The following is a 23616-nucleotide window of genomic DNA, read 5'->3' on the forward strand; positions in this document are numbered from 1 at the left end:
GATGTTTTAGCCTGGATTATTTATTACTTATTTTATTTATTAAATGTATGCACTGCCAGTTAGACTAGAGGCCCGTCCAACTAGTGCAGCATCCTGCTCCCCAGAGGCACGTGCATCCGGAGGGCCAGGAAGCTCGCTCGTCGTTGTCCAGGCACAGGTATTTTGTACTCGGTGACATGTCCCCTCTGTGAACCTGGAAGGTCCCGCTGGAATCGGCCCTCCCTCCCACTGCATCCCGCTCAGCCCTTGGAAAACCGCCTCGGCGTCGGCCGGGCTCCGCTTCGGTCCTAGGCCCCCGCCGCGGCGCTTGGCAAGGGGGGCTCCGCGCCGGCCTCTTCTTTGGGGCGGCTGCTCCGCGTTGCAAAACAGAAGCGATGCCGCTAGAGGGCTCTGGCCATTGTCAAAAAAAGGAGAGGCAGAGAAAGAGGCGACTGTTCTCATTTTCTCTCTCGCTGCTGCTGCTGCTCCCGCTGACGATTTTGGGGGCTGAACTTCCCAGGTCAGCGCCGGAGAGCCTTGTTGTTGCTGCTTCTCCTCCTCCTGCTTGCGTAGCAGCGGCAGCAGCAGCCCCAGACCCGGCGCCACCCCGACGGGGCTGCGGGAGCCTCCAGTTTTAAGAAATCTCCTCGTTCTCCAGCCGCATCCTCAAGGGAGAGAGGGACCTTTATCAGCCTCGGTTGCTTTTCTCTCCCCCGCCCCCACTTCTTTCTTTTCTCTCTCCCCCCCCCACCCTTTTTAATATTATCATTTAAAGGAGAGATCGCGAACTCTGCAGCTTCTCAGGGACCCGATCCTGAAGCCAGAGACTTCCAGGTAACTCCCGCCGACTGGGGTTTGGGCAGCCAGCCAAAAGTCCAGCAACGTAGCCAGGCAACTTCCTCATTAAAAAGGAGGGGCGGGGAGGGGAGGGGGAGCCTATCACAAACAGCGGGGAGCCAACGCACCGCCGTTCCATCAGCGCCTCTGCTCTCCGAACGAACTGCTCCCCCCCCCAAACAAGGTGTGGGGGGGCACACACCCGGATCTTCCCTACGCGTATATAAACAAGAAGAGAGCTTTCAAGACGTGAGAATGACGTAGACCTTGGGCTGGGTTGGTAGAGGAAGTAGGAAAGCTTGCCTCCTCCTCCTCGTCCTCCTCCACCCGCCGCCGTCGCCTTCCTGGCAGGACTCGTGTGCCTCTTTAAGAACCGTGCACGCCGTGCAGAAATCGGCCCAGGAAAGTCTTCTTCACCTGTTGAATTTCTGCACGTCGCCCAAAGTTGTTAAAAGTGCACCAGCCTTACCAGGGAGACGGGAGGCGCAGCAGGATTGATATTGCAGGGGAGAGAGAGAGAGAGAGAGAGGAGGGCCGCAGGAATCCTGTAGCTTTGAGATCAGGGGGGCTAATGCTGTCCAGCAAAGGCCACGTTACAGGCCCAAAGCCGCAGGGTTGGTGATGGATTCTGAGCAGGGGAAACTTATTTTTTCAGAGGCCACAGCCTTCTGCAGAAGTGACTGATGTATTTTGCTGAGATTCAGTGGGCCCTTCTGGACCCATGCCAGAGACCTGTCTACAGGGACATTGTGCAGGACAATTATGGGACTCTACTCTCACTAGGTAAGGACTTTTCTTTTTATTTATTTCTTTTTTACTTCTTTTTTATATTAAAAAAAATTCAAATAAAATCAGCTTTAAGTAGTAAAGATGGCTATTGCAAACCTGAGATCCCAGAAGTCCAAAAACGTATGGCGACATTGAAATTGACTTCTGCTGGTTTAAGAATATGCAGCCTTTTGAATTACAGGGAACTCTTGACCAGGCCAGGAGAGTTTCTTTGGAATCTAGAAGGCTGCGTGTTGCTAAGCCAGCAAAACTCTCTCCAATGAAAATATGTCAGGACACTTCTTTAGTAAGCTCACAGAAAAGCCTCGGAAGATTAGGATTACTCCATCTTGTGGTAGATGGAGAGAAGATAGAAAGTTATGAGAAAATTTCCTGTCCCTGTATAGTCAGCAGTCCTACATCACAGAAATATTTGGAGCGTTTGATAGTTGTGGAGGCCAAACCCAATAATTCTGGTGGAATTCCCATAGAATTCTGCTGGTTAGCTATGGAATGTCAGGAATTAGAAGCTAATATTAGTGTCAGCCAGCACTACCTCTTGGGTCTGGGTTGGTCTAGTTCACCTATTGTATGGAACGATGCTTTTAAACCGCGGCACCAGCAAATGGGTTTTATTTAGTTATTTTGACTCCTGACCCGCCCCTTGCCCCCCATCCATCTGTCCAAATATCTCAGGTTGGTAAAACCACTTAAAACAGCAAATGATCAAACCAACAAGGTAAGGTAACCATTCAGATATAAAATGTTCAAACAAAGCAAAAAGGGGGTGGAAATATTCCCATGCTTGCTTCACTCTCTTTCCTTTGATAGATGGAGGAACCATGAACCCAAATCCCCAGCCTGGAGGTACAGAGGCTGCGCTGACACAGAAGCAGGTTCCAGGACGCCCTGAAGGCTCCCTTTACCCAGGCCAGAACCAGGCTGGGCAGCAAAGCGAGGATCCGGGGAAAGGATGGGCCAAGCCGCCTCTTCCTCCTCCATTGCAGAAAGGCAACCCCAGTCTCCCGCCCCGGGTCTATATGGGGCCCGGCCCAAGCCTGTGTGTCCAGTGTGGGGAGAGCCTTGCCCAAACTCGGCACAGTGTCGCCCAGCCCCCGAGAGCCCCCCATCCTGCCGATAAGTTCTACCCGTGCTCCGATTGCGGGAAAAGCTTTGGCGTGAGCTCCCACCTCACCATCCACCGGAGGATCCACACGGGCGAGAAGCCTTACGAGTGCAACGAATGCGGGAAGAGGTTCAGCCAGAGCTCCACCCTTGTTCTCCACCGCCGCATCCACACCGGAGAGAAGCCTTACAAATGCGTGGATTGCGGGAAGTGCTTCTCTGTCAGCTCTCACCTGACCAAGCACCAGAGGGTCCACACGGGGGAGAAGCCGTACGAATGCCAAGCGTGCGGGAAAAGGTTCAGCCAGAGCTCCACCCTCATCCTTCACCAGCGGATCCACACCGGGGAGCGGCCTTACAAATGCGACGAGTGCGGCAAGACCTTCAGCGTCAGCTCCCACCTCACCATCCACCAGAGAATCCACACAGGGGAGAAACCCTACCACTGCACGGAATGTGGGAAGAGTTTCCGGCAAAGGTCCGGCCTCAGCACACACCAGAAAACCCACATGGTCCTCGCGAGACCTTACAAGTGCCCGCCTTGAAGAGGGAACCAAGCTTTGGGTCGCAAACCACCAGCCTTTCTTGCCCGACGCTTTGCTCAGTGAAGAGACTGTGGCTGCAGACAGATAGAAGGAGGGGAGAGTTGGCTGGCACCCCGCATTTTATGAGCTTCGTTGGAGACTTGTGGGGGGCTGGGGGGCACTGTTAATGTACTTCAGGGGTGCCACCCTCCCGCCACAGTCAAGTTAGGGCCATTCATGAGATCCCAACATGTTCCTTCCAAAAAGCACTTCCGCTTTGAGTGATATTTCTTTCAAACCACAACACAGTGTTACATACGGGGAACGTGGCTTTCTTTCCCAAGCTAGCTGTTTGGAGGGCTGTCTGAAATGCAATTTGTGTCAACTGTCACAGACACTAACCGGATATTTCCCGTGACATCGCCAATGCCAACTTAGATCGGTTTTCTCCCCCTGAGCGGTCCTCAAGTGTGAAAATGTTCCAGTAACAATTTAAAAGGAAAGGAGGAGGTTAAGGGAGTTGGGTAGACTTCTCTTCTCCACAGCAACGCTCTGCCATTTTTGTAAACGTTTTCTTTTGCTTAGTTGCTCCTTTCTAGCTTGTTGTTTTCAATGGTTTATATACAGTGATTGGTGGTGGTTTTATATGTTGTACAATTGTGAGCTTTCTTAGGGGGCTTTGGCTGGGGAGTGGCATAGAGCATAATCAGTCACAAATGGGATGTTGATGAAAGGTGTGTCTTCCCTGCGGTCCAGAGCTAGAACCAGAGCACACATTTCCTGTGTGTGTTTGTGTGTTTTAAAAAGACAGTAATGAGAATAAGAACAGAATATCCCAGCACAGCAAGGCTGCCTGGTTGCAACGTAGAGATCCAGGCTGTGTACACATAATATGTTTGAAGCACAGGGCTTCTGCCGAAGAATCCTGGAAACTGTACTTTAGCCCTCACAGAACTACAATTTCCAGGACCCTTAAACTACAGTTCCCACAATTTTGGGGGGATAGGTCAGGTGCTTTAAATATACGGTGTGTACAGAGCCCTGCTCTGTCCTTTTAAAAGTCCTAAACCCAGTGGTGTTAGCGGGGCAGGAGTCCTTAGCTTTACTCAGCAGATAGAGCAGAAGAGCTGGCTTGCTAGAAGAAGTATAGATGGCTGCCCACTTGGTGGTTTAAAAGGGGATTAAACAAATTAATGGAGGAGAGGGCAGACAGTGGTTTCTTGACCATGATGGCTGTGTGCTACCTCCAGGATTGCAGTCTGCCTCTGCATACCAGCTTTTGGGAATCTCAAATGAGGAGAGTGCTGCTGTGCTCATTTCTTGCTTATGGGCTTCCTATGTGAAAACACAGTGGGGGATTAAGGCCTTTGGTCTGACCTAGCATGGCACTTCTAATGTTCCTCCCACAGTTTTGAGTCAGTGAAGTAATACACATGGGACAGCCCATGTGGTGGCCTCCAGATGTTGGACAGCAACTCCCATCATCCCTGGCCATTGACTGTGCTGGCTGAGGCTGATGGGAGTTGGAGTCCAGGAACATCTGAAGAACATTTGGTTACCCTTATAATATCTAAAGAGAGGAGTTCCCAAGAGACCATTAAGCCCAAAGGCTAAAATGACCAGACTGCACCACTGCCAGAACCATCACCTCCCATCCCATCACTCCTTTGGTCCCTTTGCCAGAGTCTCTTTCAACTTCTGCAGCCAATTCAGCAACAGCAATGCTATTTTTACTCCAGCAGAAAGTGGGAGAGAACAGTGGGGTAGACAGAGGGGGTCCTTAGCAGATACACAGAATGGAATCGCACATGTAGCTCTGTCAGAAAGATGGCTGGTGAAGGCTGGCTGCAACTGAACCTTGTCTCCACGGAGCCTCACAGCTGTGTGGGATGTGCTGTTCCTCCTTGGCATTCTATATAAAGTAGGTGCAGGGAACGTTCAGCCCTCCATACTACAATTCCCATCATCCCTGGCTATTGGTCATTGTTGCTAGGACTGATGGGAGATGGAGTTCAGCAACATCTAGGGTCAAAGGTTGGGGGAGCAGCCACAGGAGCAGCATCAATTTGGAAGGAACAGAGATAGACAGAAAAGGAAGTACAGTAGTACCTCGGGTTACATACGCTTCAGGTTACAGACTCCGCTAACCCAGAAATAGTACTTCAGGTTAAGAACTTTGCTTCAGGATGAGAACAGAAATCATGCAGCGGCAGCGCAGCAGCAGTGGGAGGCCCCATTAGCTAAAGTGGTGCTTCAGGTTAAGAACAGTTTCAAGTTAAGAACGGACCTCCGGAACAAATTAAGTACTTAACCCGAGGTACCACTGTATCACCTCCATGTGGGAGATTCAGCAGGAACAGCGAAGAAACTCTGGATCACAATTTGGTGGTGAGCCAGGAAAGTAGACTATTTACAGGATGAAGTATTGAAGGAGGAGGGAAGAGAGAAGGAAATTTGCCCAGTAACCCCAGGAGATCTCAGTGATTCACCAAGAACGTCCTGAAGGAAATAGGAAGTTTGAGGGCTCTGAGATAATTTGCAAGTTGCTGCTCTCATATGGGGGAGATTTCAGAACAGGAAAGATGCTACAGCAGACTAAGAAAGCGGGCCCGGTAGATATTTACAAGATTATGCATGGTGTAAATAAAGTGGGCAGATAGGTTTTTATTTCTCTTTTGGCAGCATTAGGACCTGAGGTCATCTGGTGAAACTGATTGGTAGAAGATGCAAAGCAGAAGAAACACGGGACTTAAATAATAACTTTCACATTTAACATACAGAATTCATTGTTGCATGATGCCAGTTGCCACGGGCTCTCAAGGGGGATTGGACAAATACATGGAGGAACAGCCTATCAGTGGATGCCTTGAACATCCATGTTCCAAAGCAGCATGCATGCCTCATGAGTACCAGTCTCTGGGAGATGACAGTGGGGAGATGCTCTTGCCATTGTGCTTGTGGTCTTTCCTGAAGCATCTGGCCAGCACTGCTTGAAAGAAGACTCCTGACTAGATCGGTCTTTGGTTTGATCCAACTCTCCTTAGATTTTAAAGGGATGCTGTTGGACCTCTGAACACCACTTGCAGAAAATCGCAAGGCTGTTGCACTCGGTTTCTCATAGGTATCTGGCTGGGCACTGAGATCAGGATGCTGAACTATGATGGGACTTTGGGTGGATCTAGCAGAGCTCCTCTTCAGTTCGTACACAATATCTGGCCTAGATCTGGAAAGCCCAGATGATCTCCCTTCATTCTGTGGGGGTCAGCATGTTGGTGCCTCTGTCCCTGGATTGGGGCAAGCAGAGCGACAGCACTAAGGAGAACACCCGTTTTTGTTTCATTTCTAATTATCTGGATGTTGTTAGATAGTCAAAACACTTCAATTAACAGGAATTTTAGCCGTTTTAGGTGCTCTTCCTTTCCATCTGTAGCTTCCTCTTATTATCAACAGTCGTTTATATTTCTTCACCCACAAATCTCTCACTAACATCTCACCCTGTAATCTCCATGGCTTCATTCAAGGCATATTAAAAGTTCGGAGAATTTTGCAGGAGTGTTTTGTGTGGTTATTTTTAACCCATCAGCTGGTGAAGGTCTTGTTTTACTTAACACAGGGTGCAGCCACACTTCCTCCGCCCCCAGGGAAAACCCGCAGTTTAGCTCTGAATCGGAACAAGCAGCAGTTGGGTTTTCTGCATATTGCCATTGGTTCCGATTTAGCACTAAACCACTGGTTTTCCAGGGGAACGTGGTGGGGCGAGGACAAAAGCACTTGGACTCATTCCTAGAAAGCATGGGGAAAGCAGAAAACCACTCAGGCCCAGGCTTTATAGGAAATGTGGAGGAGCCCACTGACTGTAATAAACATGTTCAAGATAAACGGAAGGCAAACTCTTTTTTAAAAAAGAGTTTTTAAAAAGAGGCTCTCTTTTTTAAAAAAAAGAAAAGGGGCTAGGGCTTTGTACAGTTATTCTTCATACTCTCATCTTTCCACAGGGAATATCTTGTAATTCACGCCACTCAAAAGATTGGTACTTCTCATTAGCTCCTTTGTTTCAAAAGTTAACAGCCACTTCCTGCTTCTGCTAATGGAGACGGGCAGGTTTATGTGTGACAGTGAGATTTCCTTTCATTGTAATTCCTGGGTGCCAGACAGCAGAATTTAGCAGCGTCAAAATACAGGCCAAACCAGTTTTTCGGTGTTCCAGAAACTGAAGGGATGGGCCATTATAAGAGGGCAAAGGGAAGGGTGATGACCATTAAGAAAGCCATCAGCAAAGCTAAGGCTAGGTGCTATCTTGGCTCTAGTAGAACGCAATACCAGAGGTGGTTTCAGAACTGCAGTTTGCATGATACAAGTTGCAGGGAAAATAGTTGCAGTTTATAAGCAGCGGCAGGTTGGAGAATAATGTGGGCTGAAAATTTGAATCCAGGACTGTGGAAGTGGGAGAAGCCAATCTTCCTCACTTACCAGGAAGAAGGCTCCCAGGAGATTAATGGAAAACCTGTGATTTCCTCATAACGACCAGCAATTTCTTTCACTCTATAGCCATATAATAAATGCCTGTGTGTTGTTTAGGGCCTATGACTTGTTAGCATTTAGAAATGCACAAACTGAATAAGAACAGTTATTTTAAGCTCAGATATTTTACCCACTTATAATTAGTAACTTCCTTAAATAAACTACTTTCCTAAGGCTGCAATTCTATATTCGGCTAAGAAGAAGTCTTATTGAACTTGGGCCTACTGCTCAGTGGGCATATATAGCATTGGACTGCAAGTTAGTTGCCCCTTCTCTCTCCATTAAACACTCCGTGTAGGAAAAGCAGCTGGAGGTCCAGGTTTGCTTAAGCAGCAAGGGTAATGTTGATCCTGGAGAAACCTATCCCAGGCAGGGAGAGTTTTGGGTGGGTAACCCAGGATGAGTCACACAGGTAGAATCTGAAGCTCCACCACTTGGGGTGGGGAAGAGACTATTTTCAGGGGCCAACAAACATTTTCAGGAGGGGGCCCGTCGGTCCACTGTCCCTCAGACCTTGTGGGGGACTGGACTAGATTTTTTTGGAGGGGGAATAACAAATTCCTATGCCCCACAAATAACTCAGAGATGCATTTTAAATAAAAGCACACATACTACTCATGTAAAAACGCTGATTCCCGGACTGTCCACAGGCCAGATTTAGAAGGTGATTGGGCCGGATCTGGCCCCCGGGACTTAATTTGCCTACCCATGAACTAACCAATCTAAATTAGAAGAAAGGAAAGAGATGTTCTTTTTTTTTAAAAAAGCTTGTCTTTTAAAAATGGAATCCTTGCAAATATATTTGCATTCCTCTGACAGATGAATGGTTTGTGATATAATTCTGTTCTCATACCCTCCAACAGAGGTTCTCATACCCTCCAACAGAAGCCCATTAAAAACACATCCTGCCCAGAGGAAAAAAGTAATGAAAACCATGGTTTACCCCCTCTACAGAAGCTACAATTCCCATCGCCCTTAAATAATAATAATAAAAACCTACGGTACAGCTTCCAGGATAGCTCAGTCTGTAGAGCATGAGACTTGATCTCAGGGTTGTGGGTTCGAGTACCATGTTGGGCAAAAAGATTCCTGCATTGCAGGGGGTTGGACTAAATGACGTTTGCTGTCCCTTCCAACCTTACCATTCTGTGATTCTTTGAGGGTGGTGTGCTTTAAATGTACACGGATGCTGTGTTTATTTACTAAATAAATAGTGGCTATTTATTTACTAAATAAATAGTGCCTTTGTTTTTATGCCCTAGTAGGGTTCCTGCCTGCCTGACATATATTCAACACAGCTCTCATACTTCATTAATATGGGAAACCAATATGCAAACCAAGCCTTATGATGAATGGGTATGTTTAGCCTGGAAAAGAGGAGATAAGACATCCATCTTTAAATATCTCAAGGGCTGTCACATGGAAGAGTGAATAAGCTCATTTTCTCCTCCTCTGAAGGGTAGGACTCGAACCAACGACTTCAAGTTACACGGAAGGAGATTTTGACTAAAAATACAGAAAAACTTTCTGACAGTAAGCTGTTCAACAGCGGAACAGTCTCCCTCTGGTGGTGGTAGTAGACTTTCCTTCCTTGTAGGCTTTTAAGCAGAGGTTGGATGGCCATCTGTCATGGATGCTTTAGCTGAAATTCCTGCATTGCCGGGGGTTGGACTAGATGATCCTTGGGGTTCCTTCCAAGTCTACAATTCTCTGATTGGGGGCAGGAGGGAAAGGGGGAGGGCAGGAAAGGCACACAACACCTGTTGAATGTCTGGCTGTCGTTGAGCTGCTTAAAGCGCAGCAGCTCTTTCAAAATCCTTCCCCCCCCCCTCAAAAAAAAAAATCCAATAGCATGCCTAGACTTACTTAGGGAGAAAACCAGGGGTTAAAACCATGGAGCAATGCAGGCGCCATCCCTGCCTGTGACCAGAGCGGCTGCCTCTGTTGAGCCCTGGGCTGCGGATGGTCCAATTCCTTTCTCCGCTTCCCTGGCCGCCGTCATCCCCAATGCCCCCCTTCCCCCCGCCCCCGCCCCCCCAAGCAAGATGGAGGTTGGGCTGCCCCCTGCCTCCTCCCCCTGCTGCTGCAACAAGGAGGCGCCAGCTCAAGCCCAGCTTTGAGCAGCGAGGTCAGAAGGGACTGTGCGAAGCTGGGGGAGAGCGGTGCCCGCTGCGAGTGCCAAGGAAGGGATTGATGGCACACGGGGAAAGGGAAGACGTCCCCTTCTGCTGGGGGCGAGGGGCTGCTTGGGCACTCTCAGGGAGGATGTGGCAGGGGTAGGGGGCATGGACATAGCCAGGGGGGAGCAGCCCCCCCATCAATTCAATAAATAAAAATACTGAACTAAAAGCAGAAATTGTAGAAAGATTTTGAGATCTTTCTAAGCACTTGGGGTCAAAAGAAAGTGATTTGAAACAACGGTTGTTGAAACATCTCGTTCGGAATCTGCTAGACAGAGCCAGAAGATGATGACCAGTGGCTGTCCTGGCCACCCCCACCCCACAACATAAATCATCACTTGAAGTGTTTTATGCTTGTGCAAAGGAGGGGGCATTTTTTAAAACAGTTCCCTGGTTTTGGAACATCCTAGAGGCTCGACTTGCATATTACAGTCTTTTGGACATCAGGTTAAGACTTCCTTGCTTGCCCTGCCATTTTGAAGGAGCTGTGTTTGGTGTTTAGCAGTTGTCTTTTAGTTTTTATTGAAGGTAGGGGTGTGTGTGTGCGCGCGCTCTTATGGCTTTTATTTTGCTTTTATTAATGCATTAGATTACAGTGGATGCTCAGGTTGCGAATGTGATCCGTGCAGGAAACACGTTCACAACCTGCAGCGCTTGCAACCTGCAGTGGCGCATCTGCACACGTGCAGGTTGCGATTTGGCGCTTCTGCGCATGCGCAAGTGCTGAACCCCAGAAGTAACCCGTTCCAGTACTTCCGGGTTCGGCGTGGTGCACAACCCGAAATCACACAACTCAAAGTGTCTGTAACCCGAGGTATGACTGTATTGCTGTCATTGTGCACCGAGGAGCAATTTCAGGGGAAAAAAGTAAAATAAAATGGGAGATAAGAGGCAGTGTGGCACTGAATTCTACTCGCGGGGCACTGCAAGAGTGGAGAGTGCTGCTGCTCTCATTTCCTGCATGTGGGCTCCCTACACACATCTGGTTGGCCCCTATGAAAACAGGATGGTGGACTAGATGGGCCTTGGGCCTGAACCAGCAGGGCTCTCATGTACTTAAGTGAACCAGTCTTCCCATGTTTCTCTGCATCTAATTTTACGTCTTGTTACTTTTTCTTGAAGTTGAGATCCACTGATGTTGTCCCAGCAGATGCCAGGAGGGGACGTGAGCAGGAAACCTGTGCCGCCAAAAGCACATTGTCGAGAGAAGACATTCCTGGAGGGATGGAGCCCCAGAGGCCTGGGCTGGAACTAAGTCGCGGGAGACTGGCTGTGGGAGACTTTGTCCTAGCACTTCCCACAATACCTGCCCCCATCTCCTCCAGCGAGGGCCAGAAACCCTACATGTGTACTGAGTGCGGGAAAGGCTTCGGCCAAAGCTCGCACCTTATGCGCCACCTGGGCACGCACTCGGGGGAGAAGCCATACCGGTGCGCGGACTGCCCCAAGGCCTTCACGCAGCTGTCGAACCTGCGGCAGCACCGGCGCATGCACACTGGGGAGCGCCCCTACGCCTGCGACTGCTGCGGGAAGTGCTTCTCCTGGAGCTCCAACCTGGCGCAGCACCGACGCCTCCACACCGGCCAGAAGCCCTACGCTTGCGCCCAGTGCGGCAAGCGTTTCTGCGAGAGCGCCCGGCTCCTGGAGCACCAGCGCACCCACACGGGCGAGCGCCCCTACGCCTGCTCACAGTGCCACAAACGCTTCAGCCGCAGCTCCCACCTTGCCCGCCACCAGCGTCTCCATGCACCTGTCTCATGCACAGAGGAGGAGCCTTTCCCTTGCAGCCAGGGCGCTGCGCTCCTCCGACGCCACCATCGTGCACACCACAACTAGAACATATGGTGCTGGAACACTGTGGCAGCATTAAAGGATATTCCTTGTTTGCCTTTAGCTCTGGATCCCAGCAGTGGCCTGGAGATGACCTCAAGCACAGCTTCCTGCTTTGCTGCATGGGCTGCAATGGGAGCTCAGATCTTTCTAGGCTTCGGAGAATCTAGAAGAGGAATGGGAAACTTGTGGCCTTGCAACGGTTGCTGGACTCCATGGGTATAGCCAGGGTTTATGTTATTGGGGGGGCGGGGGGCAGGACACCCATCTGTCATCGTCTTCTGTCTTGCTCTGTCTAGCAGATTCGGAATGAAGTGTCTTAACAGCCATGGTTTTAAATTACTTTCTTTTGACCCCATGTGCTCAGAAAAATCCGTCAGAATCTTTGGTCATTTGAAAAAGACGACGTTAAAGAAAAGAATAACATCAGGGAGTACCTTTCAAGTTGCAAAATTACAAAGAACATGCCTTTTTTCATCTTATTTTTTTAAAAAATCCAAACTAAAACAAGTTTGCTTGGATTTGCTGAAAGCCATAATAATAATAATAATAATAATAATAATAATAATAATAATAATAATAATATATGCTGCGCATCTGACTGGGTTGCCGCATTAAAAGCACTTTTCAGCACTTCTCAAATTTCTCCTTTTTTCCAAATCAGTTTTTCTCTGCACACTCTGTAAGCATAGCACATTGAGTCGCTCCCCTGTCATTGTTGGCCATTATCTTTACTCTCTGCAAGATACTGAATGACTGCTGTATGGCACAAGTGGTGCATAGCTGAGCAAGGGAGGTGAGCAGAGCCTTTTTTGTGGCAGGGGGAAAGATTTGCACCTCTTTTACTAGGTCTGCTACGTTTAGCTCTTTTAACCTGGAATCTTTTAACTGCTCTTTGCCGAGTTCACAGGAGCCACGCTTATCACTTGGTTGGGTTGCCAGTTGCATTACAGTTGCATTACTAGAATACGCCACAACATCATCCAAGTGACCTCAGCGAGCATTTCAACTTTGAATGTTCTGATTGTTTCTACTTTTAGTTAAGCATCTGCCCCCCTGGCTAAGCCCATGCTGGACTCCCAACTCCTTGGCAACCATCGGCAGTGCCAGATTTACGTATAAGCTAAACAAGCTATAGCCTAGGGCCCCACGCTCTTGGGGGGCCCAACAAAATCTAAAGGGAAAAAAAACTGGATGTACATTTCCAAAATATAAGATAAAAAACAAACAAAATAAAATAAAACCTACATACAGCAACAGTGTTTTGTGTTGTGTAGGCTCCCATGATGTAAGTAATGGGTCCCGCCTGCGAGCCCGCTCCCTAAAATATCACTGGTTTGCTCATTTCTATATATAGGGTGCCTACATTCTGCATGCGCAAATGGCTTTAGATATCTATTAGGTCCATAAATTACCATATAGCATATATTCAACACAAAAAACAGTGACAATTTGCTGTTGACAAAGGACAGCTGGTCATATAAAGGGCCCCATTACCTTCAGTAGCTTAGGGCCTCATCAAACCTAAATCCGGCCCCTACCATTGGCCATGCAGCAGTGGCTGATGGGAGTTGCAGTCCATGAACATCTGAAGGGCTGCAAGTTCCCCACCTCTGAGCTTCATCTGGAGAGCATCTGGGGTTGTGCAGGACAACACAACAACCCATAACCAAAAAATAATTCTCGGTGCTGCGACGTTGCACACTGTGACACTATGCTGGGAGGAGGCGCTGCAGGCAGTTGTTGCACTCCAGGAAATCTGCAGCAGAAAAAAAGAAACACAGACCCCTTGTAGCAAATGCTGCAGCAGTTGCTGTGAGCAGGGTTGTTCCACATCTACAGGCAAGCTAGACAACTGAAATATACTAGAGTCGCAACGTGATTTCATGCTCTTTATTCAGCTCATAGTGGTGAGGAGGAATGAATGTCCCCTCAAAGTATCTGCTTATATACATTATTTACACAATGGGCTGCACGTGATTGGCTAATTCCGGAATTCTCCTGTAGGCCAATCAGGTTGTGGATTCACTTCCATCTGGAGCCAGATTGGGTGGCTCCTGCAGAGCAATCATACTGCTGCATTGTTCTAGGACCAATCAGACTGCTGCATTCTGAATCCTATTGTTCTAGGACCAATCAGACTGCTGCATTTTGGATCCTATTCACTCAGTACATAACAACAACTGAACATGGTGCTTAGATATCCAGAAATATGGTTAACTGCCTTGGGTGGGTGGAGCTGCCATCTGTACGTTTGGAGAACGATTAGCAGATCATTACCTGGGTTGATCCTTCTCCTAAGACAGGCATGTCCAAAGTCTGTTTCGGGGGCCTAATCCAGCCTGTCTGTCAGTTAAATTCGGCCCCCGTGACAGTTTATTTCCTCAACAACTTCAACCCTTAAAAAAGTTCAACATCTTCAATCCTAAAAAAAGCCCAATAACTTCGGGGTAAAATCCTGAAAAAAGGTTAACAACTTGAATCCTAAAAAGGTCAATGACTTTGGCCGGCCCTTGGGTTGGCCCTCACAGCCCTTCACTTCATCAAATCTGGCCCCCTTTGAAAAAAATTTGGACACCACTGTCCTATGGGACAAAACTGGGAGCCATCTGAGCTCATCTAACCACCCAGGACACAGGTGTAAAAAGGGGAACGTAAAGAAGTGATGGATATTAAAAATAAGAATAAAAGCATCCCAGTTGACTCTTGATAATTCAGTTGCGCTACAGTCAGCCTGTATTAAGACCTGGGAGGGGAGCAAAAACTTTTTTACAAATTTTCCCCCAGGGCAGCAAAAAGGGGGGAGATTGTATCCCTGTATAAGATGACCCACAATTTTGAACATAATTTTTTAATTAAAAAAACCCTAGTCTTATACATGGTACGGTACTTTATGCTCATACATTTGTAGTTAACTTTCAGGAATGGTGAGATAGGAATGTTTTAGAAGGGACACCACAGCAAAGCAGAGAGGTGTGGTGTCACCCTCTGTGATGTCATAGAAGGTACAAGGGAACACTGCTTGGATTGTACAAGGCTGCTACTTTGGGATGGAAAATTGTTTTTGACAACCTGATGTAGCCTTATGAGGCCTTGCCCTCGGGTGGGAAAAATATTGCGCCCGGGAAAGGGAGATGGGAGTCAACAGACACTCAAGGAATAGTTTTGGAGAAAAAGCTTTATTTCTACCATCCATGAACTGGTAGAAGGAGCAAGTGTAATAACTCACAAAAAGCATGCACGAGTTCACAGTCATGTGCACAGAGTATATATTCCCCTTCTAGTTCCCTCCCCTTTCTCCTCCCTCAGGAGTCCTGCCTTGAGTTCCCCTGAGCATGAACAGAAAGCTGTCTTGGGACTCTTGGACTCTTGGCACCCTTCCCAGGAAAGGGGAGTGAGAGCCAAGGGGTCGAGGAGCCCTGGTGGTTCAGCATGTCCAAGATGTTGCAACCGAATGAGATAAGATTCAGTTCTCAGGCCTGCTCTGACAGTCTATTCATTAGCTTTTTGAAGCCTTCTTGTGCTGATAAAAGTAACGGTTTTTCTTGTGAGAATCCACAGAAAAGCTGTAGCTGTGGATTTTTAGAAGACAAAAGGAATTTTGGACAGTTTTGAGGCCTGGTGTGATTATTGAGTGGGGGGTGACTTCGGGCCTAGGTGGGGTCACCTGTCCTCACCTTCCTTCACTGATAGCTGCTCCCTGTAGGCCAGAGATTTCCAAACTGTGTGTTGAAACACATCAGTGTGTCGGCTGCAATGTGTAGGTGTGTCGCACAAATGCTCCCCATGTTCCTCCCAGGGCTGGAAAGGGGTTAGTTTAACCTCCAGTTTGCTAGTAAAACTAAATTACTGTGTCGTGAAACAATGCAAAACTGAATTAGTGTATCACGAAATTATGCATGTCTAAAAAGTGTGTCACCAACATGAAAAGTTTGGAAAGCTCTGCTGCCGGCCTTACTGCACATCCCATGTGGTTGTATATAATGAAGGCCTCTTTACCTTGCTTGTGAAAAGAAGCTGGGGAGAAAACGATGGGGAGCAGGAAGGGAATTTGAAATGAAGTGTTAAAGTCTATATTACTCTCACCATCAGGGTTTTAGGAACATAAAAAGAGCCCAGCACGATCAGGCCAAACCAGAGTCCCATCTATTCCACCATCCTGTTCTCACAATGATCAAACAATTAAACCACTGTGTTGCAAACAATTATCAGTAATATCCAAAGCAACACGATGACCAAGTACAACAATGCAATATCAATATAAACTCTTTATATAATCTATACAGAACACTGAACAATATGAAAAACCAAATAAACAAAAATCTTATAAATCTCTGAAAGTCACAAAATGTGCACTCTTGATGGATTTTCTTGAAAACAGAATGAAATAAACATAAGTCTTATAAGTCTCTGAAAGTCTTTGTAGACTATGCAAGTCTCTGAAAGAAGCAATGGGTCAGATTCTTATCTGATGAAAACAAGCCGCAAAGCTTTGTTTTATGACATCCAACGCTGCCAAAGTGGTCCACAAACAGACGTAGTGAACAGTGATTCCGCATATATCCACTGTTTCGTAGAATTCTTCTTCAGCACAGCAGAAGGATACAGAAATGCTTCATAAACCCATCTATATGGTGAATGGAGTTGTACAACAATATCTATGGAGCAGTGGTCATAACTTTAAGAAAAATTCTATGAAGCAGTTTGTGACTTTCAGAGATTTATAAGCACATTTTGAGTACTCACAATGATCAAGAAGATGCCTTTGGGAAGCCCCCAAGGAAGAACATGAAATCAGGCATTCCCAGTCCAATTCAATCTCAGGAGTCCTCATTTCCACCAACCTAAGAAGAGACCTGTTGGATCAGGCCAATGGCTCAGCTAGTGCAGCATCCTGTTATCACATAAGCCAGCTTCCCATTGGTAATTCCCAACATGAATTTTTCTAACCCACTTTGAAAGCCACCCAAGTCTGTGGGCCAGTACTTCATCGTGTGGCAGCCTTGCTCCACACATACACACGCAACTGGGGAGTTCCACTCTGTGATAGAAGAGGCACAAGTTACAGCAGGGGTCAGCAAACCTGTCCACTGTCCTTCAGACCTTGTGGGGGGCCAGACTAAATTGGAGGGGGATGAATGAATTCCTTTGCCCCACAGAAAACCCAGAGATGCATTTTAAATAAAAGCATACATTCTACTCATGTAAAAACACGCTGATTCCCGGACCGTCTAAAGGTCCCCGATCATTCAGCCTGAGATCCAGCGCCGAGGGCCTTCTGGCAGTTCCCTCATTGCAAGAAGTGAGGTTACAGGGAACCAGACAGAGGGCCTTCTCAGTAGTGGCGCCCGCCCTGTGGAACGCCCTCCCTTCAGATGTGAAGGAAATAAGCAGCTATCTTATCTTTAAAAGACATCTGAAGGCAGCCCTGTTTAGGGAAGTTTTTAATATTTAATACTGTATTGTTTTTAACACTTGATTGGAAGCCGCCCAGAGTGGCTGGGGAAACTCAGCCAGATGGGCAGGGTATAAAATTATTATTATTATCACCATCATTATTATTATTATTATTGAAGGCAATTGTGCCGGATCTGGCCCCAAGGCCTTGGTTTGCCTACCCACAAGTTACAGGCAATAGGCAAGATGGAAAATAGCTTTTGGAGTCACATCGTGAAATCTGGGGTATTCGCTGAAATAATATTTGGGAAGAAAGATAATTGGAAGAGGAGGCTTGGCCTGGGATGTAGGCAGAGGGGGGAATTTTCAAACGTGAGCTTTGAGTGAGGAAGCTAAGGGTTGCCTCACAATCACAGCTCTCCTCCCTCCCTCTCTGTGTCTCAGGCAAAGCCACCACATCACAATAGCCTCATTGTGTGATGTCAAAGAGGGGAGTGGTGTCACTTGCAACTCTTGGCTTTAGTGGGAGAGGATTCCGGCCAAAGGCTGAAGGAAGCAGTGGCTCTGCAAAGGCCCTACAGTGGAGATGTGGCTCAGGTAACTCAACAGAGGCCACGGGGCCACTGAACAGGTGAATGGTGTGGCATATAAAGGCCAGCCTTTGAGCTGATCTACATGCCACCTTTATCAAACCACAGCCATTTGGCATGGCCTTTATCTTGCCCTCTTCCTGGCATCCTTCTACATTTTCCATTGCTGCCCATGTGGTCCTGATGTGTTAAGGGGCAACTTTGTATTCTGTCACTGCCAGTCATTGCCAAAAAAAGTTCCAGAAGTTAGGAGGCGGTTCTACTATGATGTAAGGTAAGTTTTGTCGCACCGTTTAGGACAGGGTTAGGCAACCTTCTGGGAGACACATGTGAGGACCATACAGTGAGGGGAGGGGGAAAGTATTTGATCCCCTGCTAAATTTGCCCATTTGCCCTCTGACGAAGAAATGACCAGTCCATAATTTTAATGGTAGGTTTATTGTAGCTGTGAGAGACAGAATAACAACAGGAAAACCCCCAGAAACCCAGAAGACAAAAGTCAGAGATTGATGTCCATTATAATGAGTGAAATAAGTACAGTGGTGCCCCGCAAGATGAACGCCTCAGAAGACGGAAAACCCACTAGACGAAAGGGTTTTCCGTTTTGGAGGCGCTTCGCAAAACGAATTTCCCTATGGGCTTGCTTCGCAAGACGAAAATGTCTTGCGAGTTCCTGTGGGTTTTTTTTCCTCCCCCCCTTTTTCTAAGCCGCTAAGCCGCTTATCAGCTGATCCGCTAAGCTGCTAAGCCGCTAGAAGCCGCTAAGCCGCTAAACGCCGCTAAGCCGCTAATAGCGCTAAGCCGCTAAGCCGTCAATGGGCTTGCTTTGCAAGACGAAAAAACCGCTAGACGAAGAGACTCGCGGAACGGATTAATTTCGTCTTGCGAGGCACCACTGTATTTGATCCCTTTGCAAAAGATGACTTAGTACTTGGTGGCAAAACCCCTGTTGGCAATTACAGAGGTCAGACGTTTCTTGTAGGTGGGTACCAGATTTGCACACATCCCAGGAGGTATTTTGTCCCAGTAGCCAGTAATTCCTGATACTGGATCCCAGTAAATCCAATCCTCACCTGGCAAGGGACAGCTCTATTTACCCATAGCTCGTCCAATGTGTGATGGTGCTCTCCAGTACTTGTGTTGTATTTCTTTTCCTCTTAAGACTATGGGCTATGCTCAGTTCATTACCAGTTTAGGTACAACCTATTATTTCAATCTGAACGTGGGTGGCGCTGTGGTCTAAACCACAGAGCCTAGGGGTAGTCGATCAGAAGGTCGGCGGTTCAAATCCCCACGACGGGGTGAGATTCTGCTGCTCAGTCCCTGCTCCTGCCAACCTAGCTGTTCGAAAGCATGTCACAGCGCAAGTAGATAAATAGGTACCGCTCCAGCGGGAAGGTAAACGGCGTTTCCGTGTGCTGCTCTGGTTCGCCAGAAGCGGGTTAGTCATGCTGGCCACGTGACTTGGAAGCTGAACGCCGGTTCCCTTGGCCAGTAAAGCGAGATGAGCGCCGCAACCTCAGAGTCTTCTGCAACTGGACCTAAAAGTCAGGGGTCCCTTTACCTTTATTCTTTTAATCAGGGATGGACAGAAGTCATTTAAGGGAAATTCTTGCCTTCAGTGTAGGGGTCACCAGCATGCATATGTGCCTGCAGAGGTTTTCCCCAGGGTCCCCTACCCCTGCTGAGATTAGGCTTGGTGGCTGGGCTTGTGTGATGCCCATAATAGTTTATCTGGTTTGCAAAAGGAGTCACAGGCCTAAAAGGGTTTTGCCAGCTCTGCTCCAGTCTAGAATTACCATCAAGGCGGCTTTGTAAAAGTTCCTTTCATCCCCCACCAGGGGGAGCCATAGCTTGTTGGTCACCATCTCACTACAGCCCATGCTTCCGGACCTATTGCAACCAGGGCTGAATGAACTTCTTGTCGTGGTGACGCCAGGAAATGCAAAGCCACAAAAGAACCCCCACATATTTTTGTAGATCTAAGTGTGTGCTACATTTTTATATTGCACAGCATTCTTCTTCTGGAAGAATGGCAAGTTGAATCATAGAATCATAGAGTTGGAAGAGACCACAAGGACCATCAAGTCCAACCCCCTGCCAAGCAGGAAACACCATCAGAGCACTCCTGATCAAAACAAAATAAAAAAATTCCTTCCAGTAGCACCTTAAAGACCAACTGAGTTAGTTCTCAGAACTAACTCAGTTGGTCTTTAAGGTGCTACTGGAAGGAATTTTTTTATTTTGTTTTGACCATGGCAGACCAACACGGCTACCTATCTGTAACTAGAGCACTCCTGACATATGGTTGTCAAGCCTCTGCTTAAAGACCTCCAAAGAAGGAGACTCCACCACACTCCTTGGCAGCAAATTCCACTGTCAAACAGCTCTTACTGTCAGGAAGTTCTTCCTAATGTTTAGGTGGAATCTTCTTTCTTCTAGTTTGGAACCATTGCTCCGTGTCCGCTTCTCTGGAGCAATGGATTAAGTTAGTTAATCCACTCGCTATCCAGAGGTTGCACATTGTTATAGTAAAAAATTGGGGTTGGCTTTTACAGCCCAACTCTCCATCAAGGAATTCAGTGTCCCGCCCACACCCCAAGTCCGTTTTCTGTCAGAGAAAATTGAGTGGAGGCAGGATCTAGTGAAAGCATGGATGGTCTTTATTATTCTGTTGCAACAGAGTCCCCCTCTACCCTTGCAAGGAGGTGTGCCAGAGATTTAAAGACTTTAGAAATTGCCCCACCCCTTAGCCAAAGACCACCCCAAAGCATCATACAAAGAGGCGGTCTACAACAGACAAGCATGTCCTGCCTGACCAGACAGCTGATAATGGTCACTGATTGCATTACCTGGTCAGTCTGGGCTAGTCTTTGGAGATGGTAAATTCCTTAGTTCTCGAATCCATGCCCCAGGCCTACCCTATTCATACACAAAATAAGCCTTTAAGGCAGGTTTTTGTAGGATTTATGATTGGCGCTGCAGACCTCCTGGGGTCCGTAGACCACCAATTGGGAACAGAGCGTCAGTGCCATGATGGCAGTTGTGAGCAGGTGTCTCATAGTTTCTGAGTTATGAATCGGGGTGTTCCTGGGTCCTCTCAAGCCACCCACAAATTCACTCAGTGGCTTTATGACAAAGCACTATCTGCCCCACCTCTGATGCTTGGGTAATAATAAGACTGGCTTATCTAAAGCATTTTAAAGATTTCAAGAATGCATGTGAGTGCCTTTCTCACCCATTCATAGAGCAATATAAAATATGCTATCTATAGTATAAGAAGATCAAATACCAGTGGGAAACTTCCTGGAACACAAGTGGAAGCCTTTTGTTTATCCTCCAATTTGTTGTCCATTCCTTCTTCCACAATACTTTTGCAGATCTCTTTGCTTTTCATAATGTATCCGTGTTCAGGCATATCCTGTGTCTTGCCACCAACCATCCCTTGGGGCAGGCTGGATGACATAATTTCGCCGGCTAACAGACCCCAGAGGCCTTTTCTTCTCTGCTATCTCAGTAGTAACCACATCTCTCCAAAGGGGAACAGGCCTGGGGGCAGAACTGTAGATAATGAGCTTTAATTGTAGTAGCTTGCTTAGGGATTGATTAAAGAGGTGTCTCCAGCCATTTCTCAGCCTAAGCATGTAAATAAACCCCAAGGGAGAGCTTTCTACATCACTCCCTCCTACCTGGGAGGCAGCTGATTAATTAGCCCAAGTTGGGAGCTATTAAAAGTTTGTACTTTTTTGAGAAGTTATACTTCGACAGGTGCATCCCCAGAGTGTGGAGGCAGCTGACACATCAAGGCTTTGGGCTCACTGCCAAAATATCTCCTCCGACTTGCGCTCTGTTCTGCTTTCAAATCAAAAGGCATTGTGCATTGTTGAGGACTAAGCAGATGCTGGAGGCCTGGTAGTTTGCTCCCGTGGACACAGGGCTTGTGTAACCGATTTCCTTGGTGCAAGAAATGAAGGCTGGAAACAGCAAAGCTAGAACAGCAAGTGAGCAATCTATGCTCTTGGGACAAAGCAAGCAATTTATGACTGGCTTAATATGTACAACTTTCTATTTCAAATTACTGGGTGGGTGAATATTAAGACTCCCCAAGACAAAACAGGTTGCAACCATTATTACTGGGTATTATGTATTGGGTTTAACACATTTTATGTTACAAGGCTTGTTCTAACCATTGGTAGACGAATGTTCTAATGGCAAGTAAGCGCATGCACTTTCAACTGTCAACTGTCAGCAGTCAGTTCTTGCTCGGTATATTATTGTATTGTCCAGTCAGTTCGCTTCTTGTTTTCCTATGAGTGAGCTGTTGTCACTGACAAATGTTAAATAAACGTAGTTGAGGAACTTATACTGCATTGGGCTTCTGACTTCTTCTGAACATTTAACACTGGCAATGAGGATGGGATACATGAGCTCCTGCCGGCTGCCAGAGGCCCAAGACCACACCGCAGCACCACCACCTGCCGCCTCGCAGTAAGCGCGACCTCACCGCCACGCTGGACTTGGCAAATAGTCCCGGAAACGAGACTGCACCTGCCGCATCTTCACAACTACCCACAATCACACAAGCAACTGCTCCAGGTCCGAGGAAGGCCACCAGTCATAGTCGGCCACCACCGGACTTCAATATGAGCCATCCTGCAGAATGGCTGCAGTGGCTCCACCGAATAAGGAGCTACGTCCGACTACAAGGCTTCATTAGGGAGGCAGACAAGGTGGATGTGGTACTGATGGTGCTGGGAAGTTCCACCATCACTCTACTGGAAGGTCTGATGGCTTCCAGGGACAAAGAGGCATGCACTTTCAATGAGCTGACACAGGCTATGACAAGACACCTCGCACCTCAGCCAACTAAGAACCACCACCGCTGTGACTTTGCGCACAGAGAGCAACAAGCGCAAGAGTCAGCGAGTGAATACATCACAGCGGTCCAGGTGATTGCGATGTATTGCCAATTCGCTGACATTGAGGAACGACTTCTTGAAAGGTTCATCAGTGGCATGTGAGACAGCTGTCTCTGCTGCAAGCTGCTGGCAAAAGACAACATCACGATGATGGAAGCTATGAATATGGCCACGGCCTTTGAGAAGGATAACGCCGATGAGGCGGCCCACAGCCCACATACTGAAAGGAGAACTCACCGCATCCAGTGAGACCAGTTGTCTTCGGTAGAGTCCCACAATGAGGATGTCCACCAAGCTTCGGACCGATCTGACCGATACCACTACTCCCAAGCTATGAGCGCATCATCGAACCAGCGATCATCTGATGCACCAGCTGCAGAGAAAACCATGAGTGTCGGACATGCAGTTTTTGGGATACCACATGTAGCCGATGTGGGAAGACTGGGCACATTGGTCGAGTCTGCCGCTCCAAGACCTCCGGAGCATGACCCAAGCAACATGTCCATGAGGCCTACATAAAGGAGGAGTCCATCTCTCCAGCCAGGGTACTTCAACTTCTGTCCCCAGGGCCCAATAAGCTTAGGGTACAACTCAAGATAGAGGGAACCCCGTGCACTATGGAGTTGGATACCAGCTCATCCTACTCCATAATATCTGCTAAGACTCTGAAAGAGCTTTGCCCTAATGGTGGTCCTCCTCTCCTCCCAGCCCCCGTCCAACAGGACTTCCAGAGAAAAAGAATCCAGCTAAAGGGGATGGGCACCTTCAAGGTCCAGTACACCAAGAATTTGAACCTCATCATAACTGAAGGCCCATTCACTAGCCTTCTAGGCCTAGTATGGTTCACACCGTTAGGCTTAGGTATTTCAGGGCTTACTCAGATTTCCCCAGGGGCAGGTTTCGAATCGATCTGCCAGGAGTTTCCATCAGTCTTCGATGCAACCCT

General features: G+C 47.7%; 1 protein-coding gene and 2 long non-coding RNA genes across 4 annotated transcripts; 2 read left to right on the forward strand and 1 right to left on the reverse strand.

Moving 5' to 3' along the window:
- Positions 1 to 350: 350 nt before the first annotated feature.
- On the forward strand, positions 351 to 6780 carry LOC309327509 (uncharacterized protein). 2 transcript variants are annotated; one of them, XM_081836809.1, is made up of 3 exons: positions 351 to 813; positions 1472 to 1599; positions 2416 to 6780. In XM_081836809.1, the coding sequence occupies exons 2-3, from the start codon at positions 1500 to 1502 to the stop codon at positions 3252 to 3254; spliced, it is 939 nt and encodes a 312-aa protein (XP_081692935.1). In that variant the 5' UTR covers positions 351 to 813; positions 1472 to 1499; the 3' UTR covers positions 3255 to 6780. The 2 variants fall into 2 exon arrangements, with proteins under 2 accessions (XP_081692935.1, XP_081692936.1); XM_081836810.1 differs by lacking the exon at positions 351 to 813 and adding an exon at positions 921 to 1065.
- Positions 6781 to 9778: 2998 nt separating this feature from the next.
- Positions 9779 to 12167, forward strand: LOC309327573. Its single transcript, XR_014150574.1, has 2 exons — positions 9779 to 9882; positions 11057 to 12167. It is a non-coding gene; the product is annotated as an uncharacterized lncRNA (long non-coding RNA).
- Positions 12168 to 13192: 1025 nt separating this feature from the next.
- Positions 13193 to 23035, reverse strand: LOC309327575. The gene is made up of 2 exons (XR_014150576.1): positions 21044 to 23035; positions 13193 to 13523 (listed from the first exon to the last, which is right to left on the reverse strand). It is a non-coding gene; the product is annotated as an uncharacterized lncRNA (long non-coding RNA).
- Between the last annotated feature and the right edge of the window lie 581 nt (positions 23036 to 23616).

The sequence above is a fragment of the Podarcis erhardii genome (assembly GCF_964252035.2).
Source record: "Podarcis erhardii genome assembly, chromosome: 13".
Taxonomy (NCBI): Eukaryota; Metazoa; Chordata; class Lepidosauria; order Squamata; family Lacertidae; genus Podarcis; species Podarcis erhardii.

Bases quoted from the DNA above. Each gene is read 5' to 3' on its own strand.
- LOC309327509 (XM_081836809.1), top strand. From the start codon at position 1,500: ATGTATTTTGCTGAGATTCAGTGGGCCCTTCTGGACCCATGCCAGAGA. The intron at 1,600-2,415 runs GTAAGGACTTTT...TTCCTTTGATAG, and splicing joins TGGGACTCTACTCTCACTAG to ATGGAGGAACCATGAACCCA.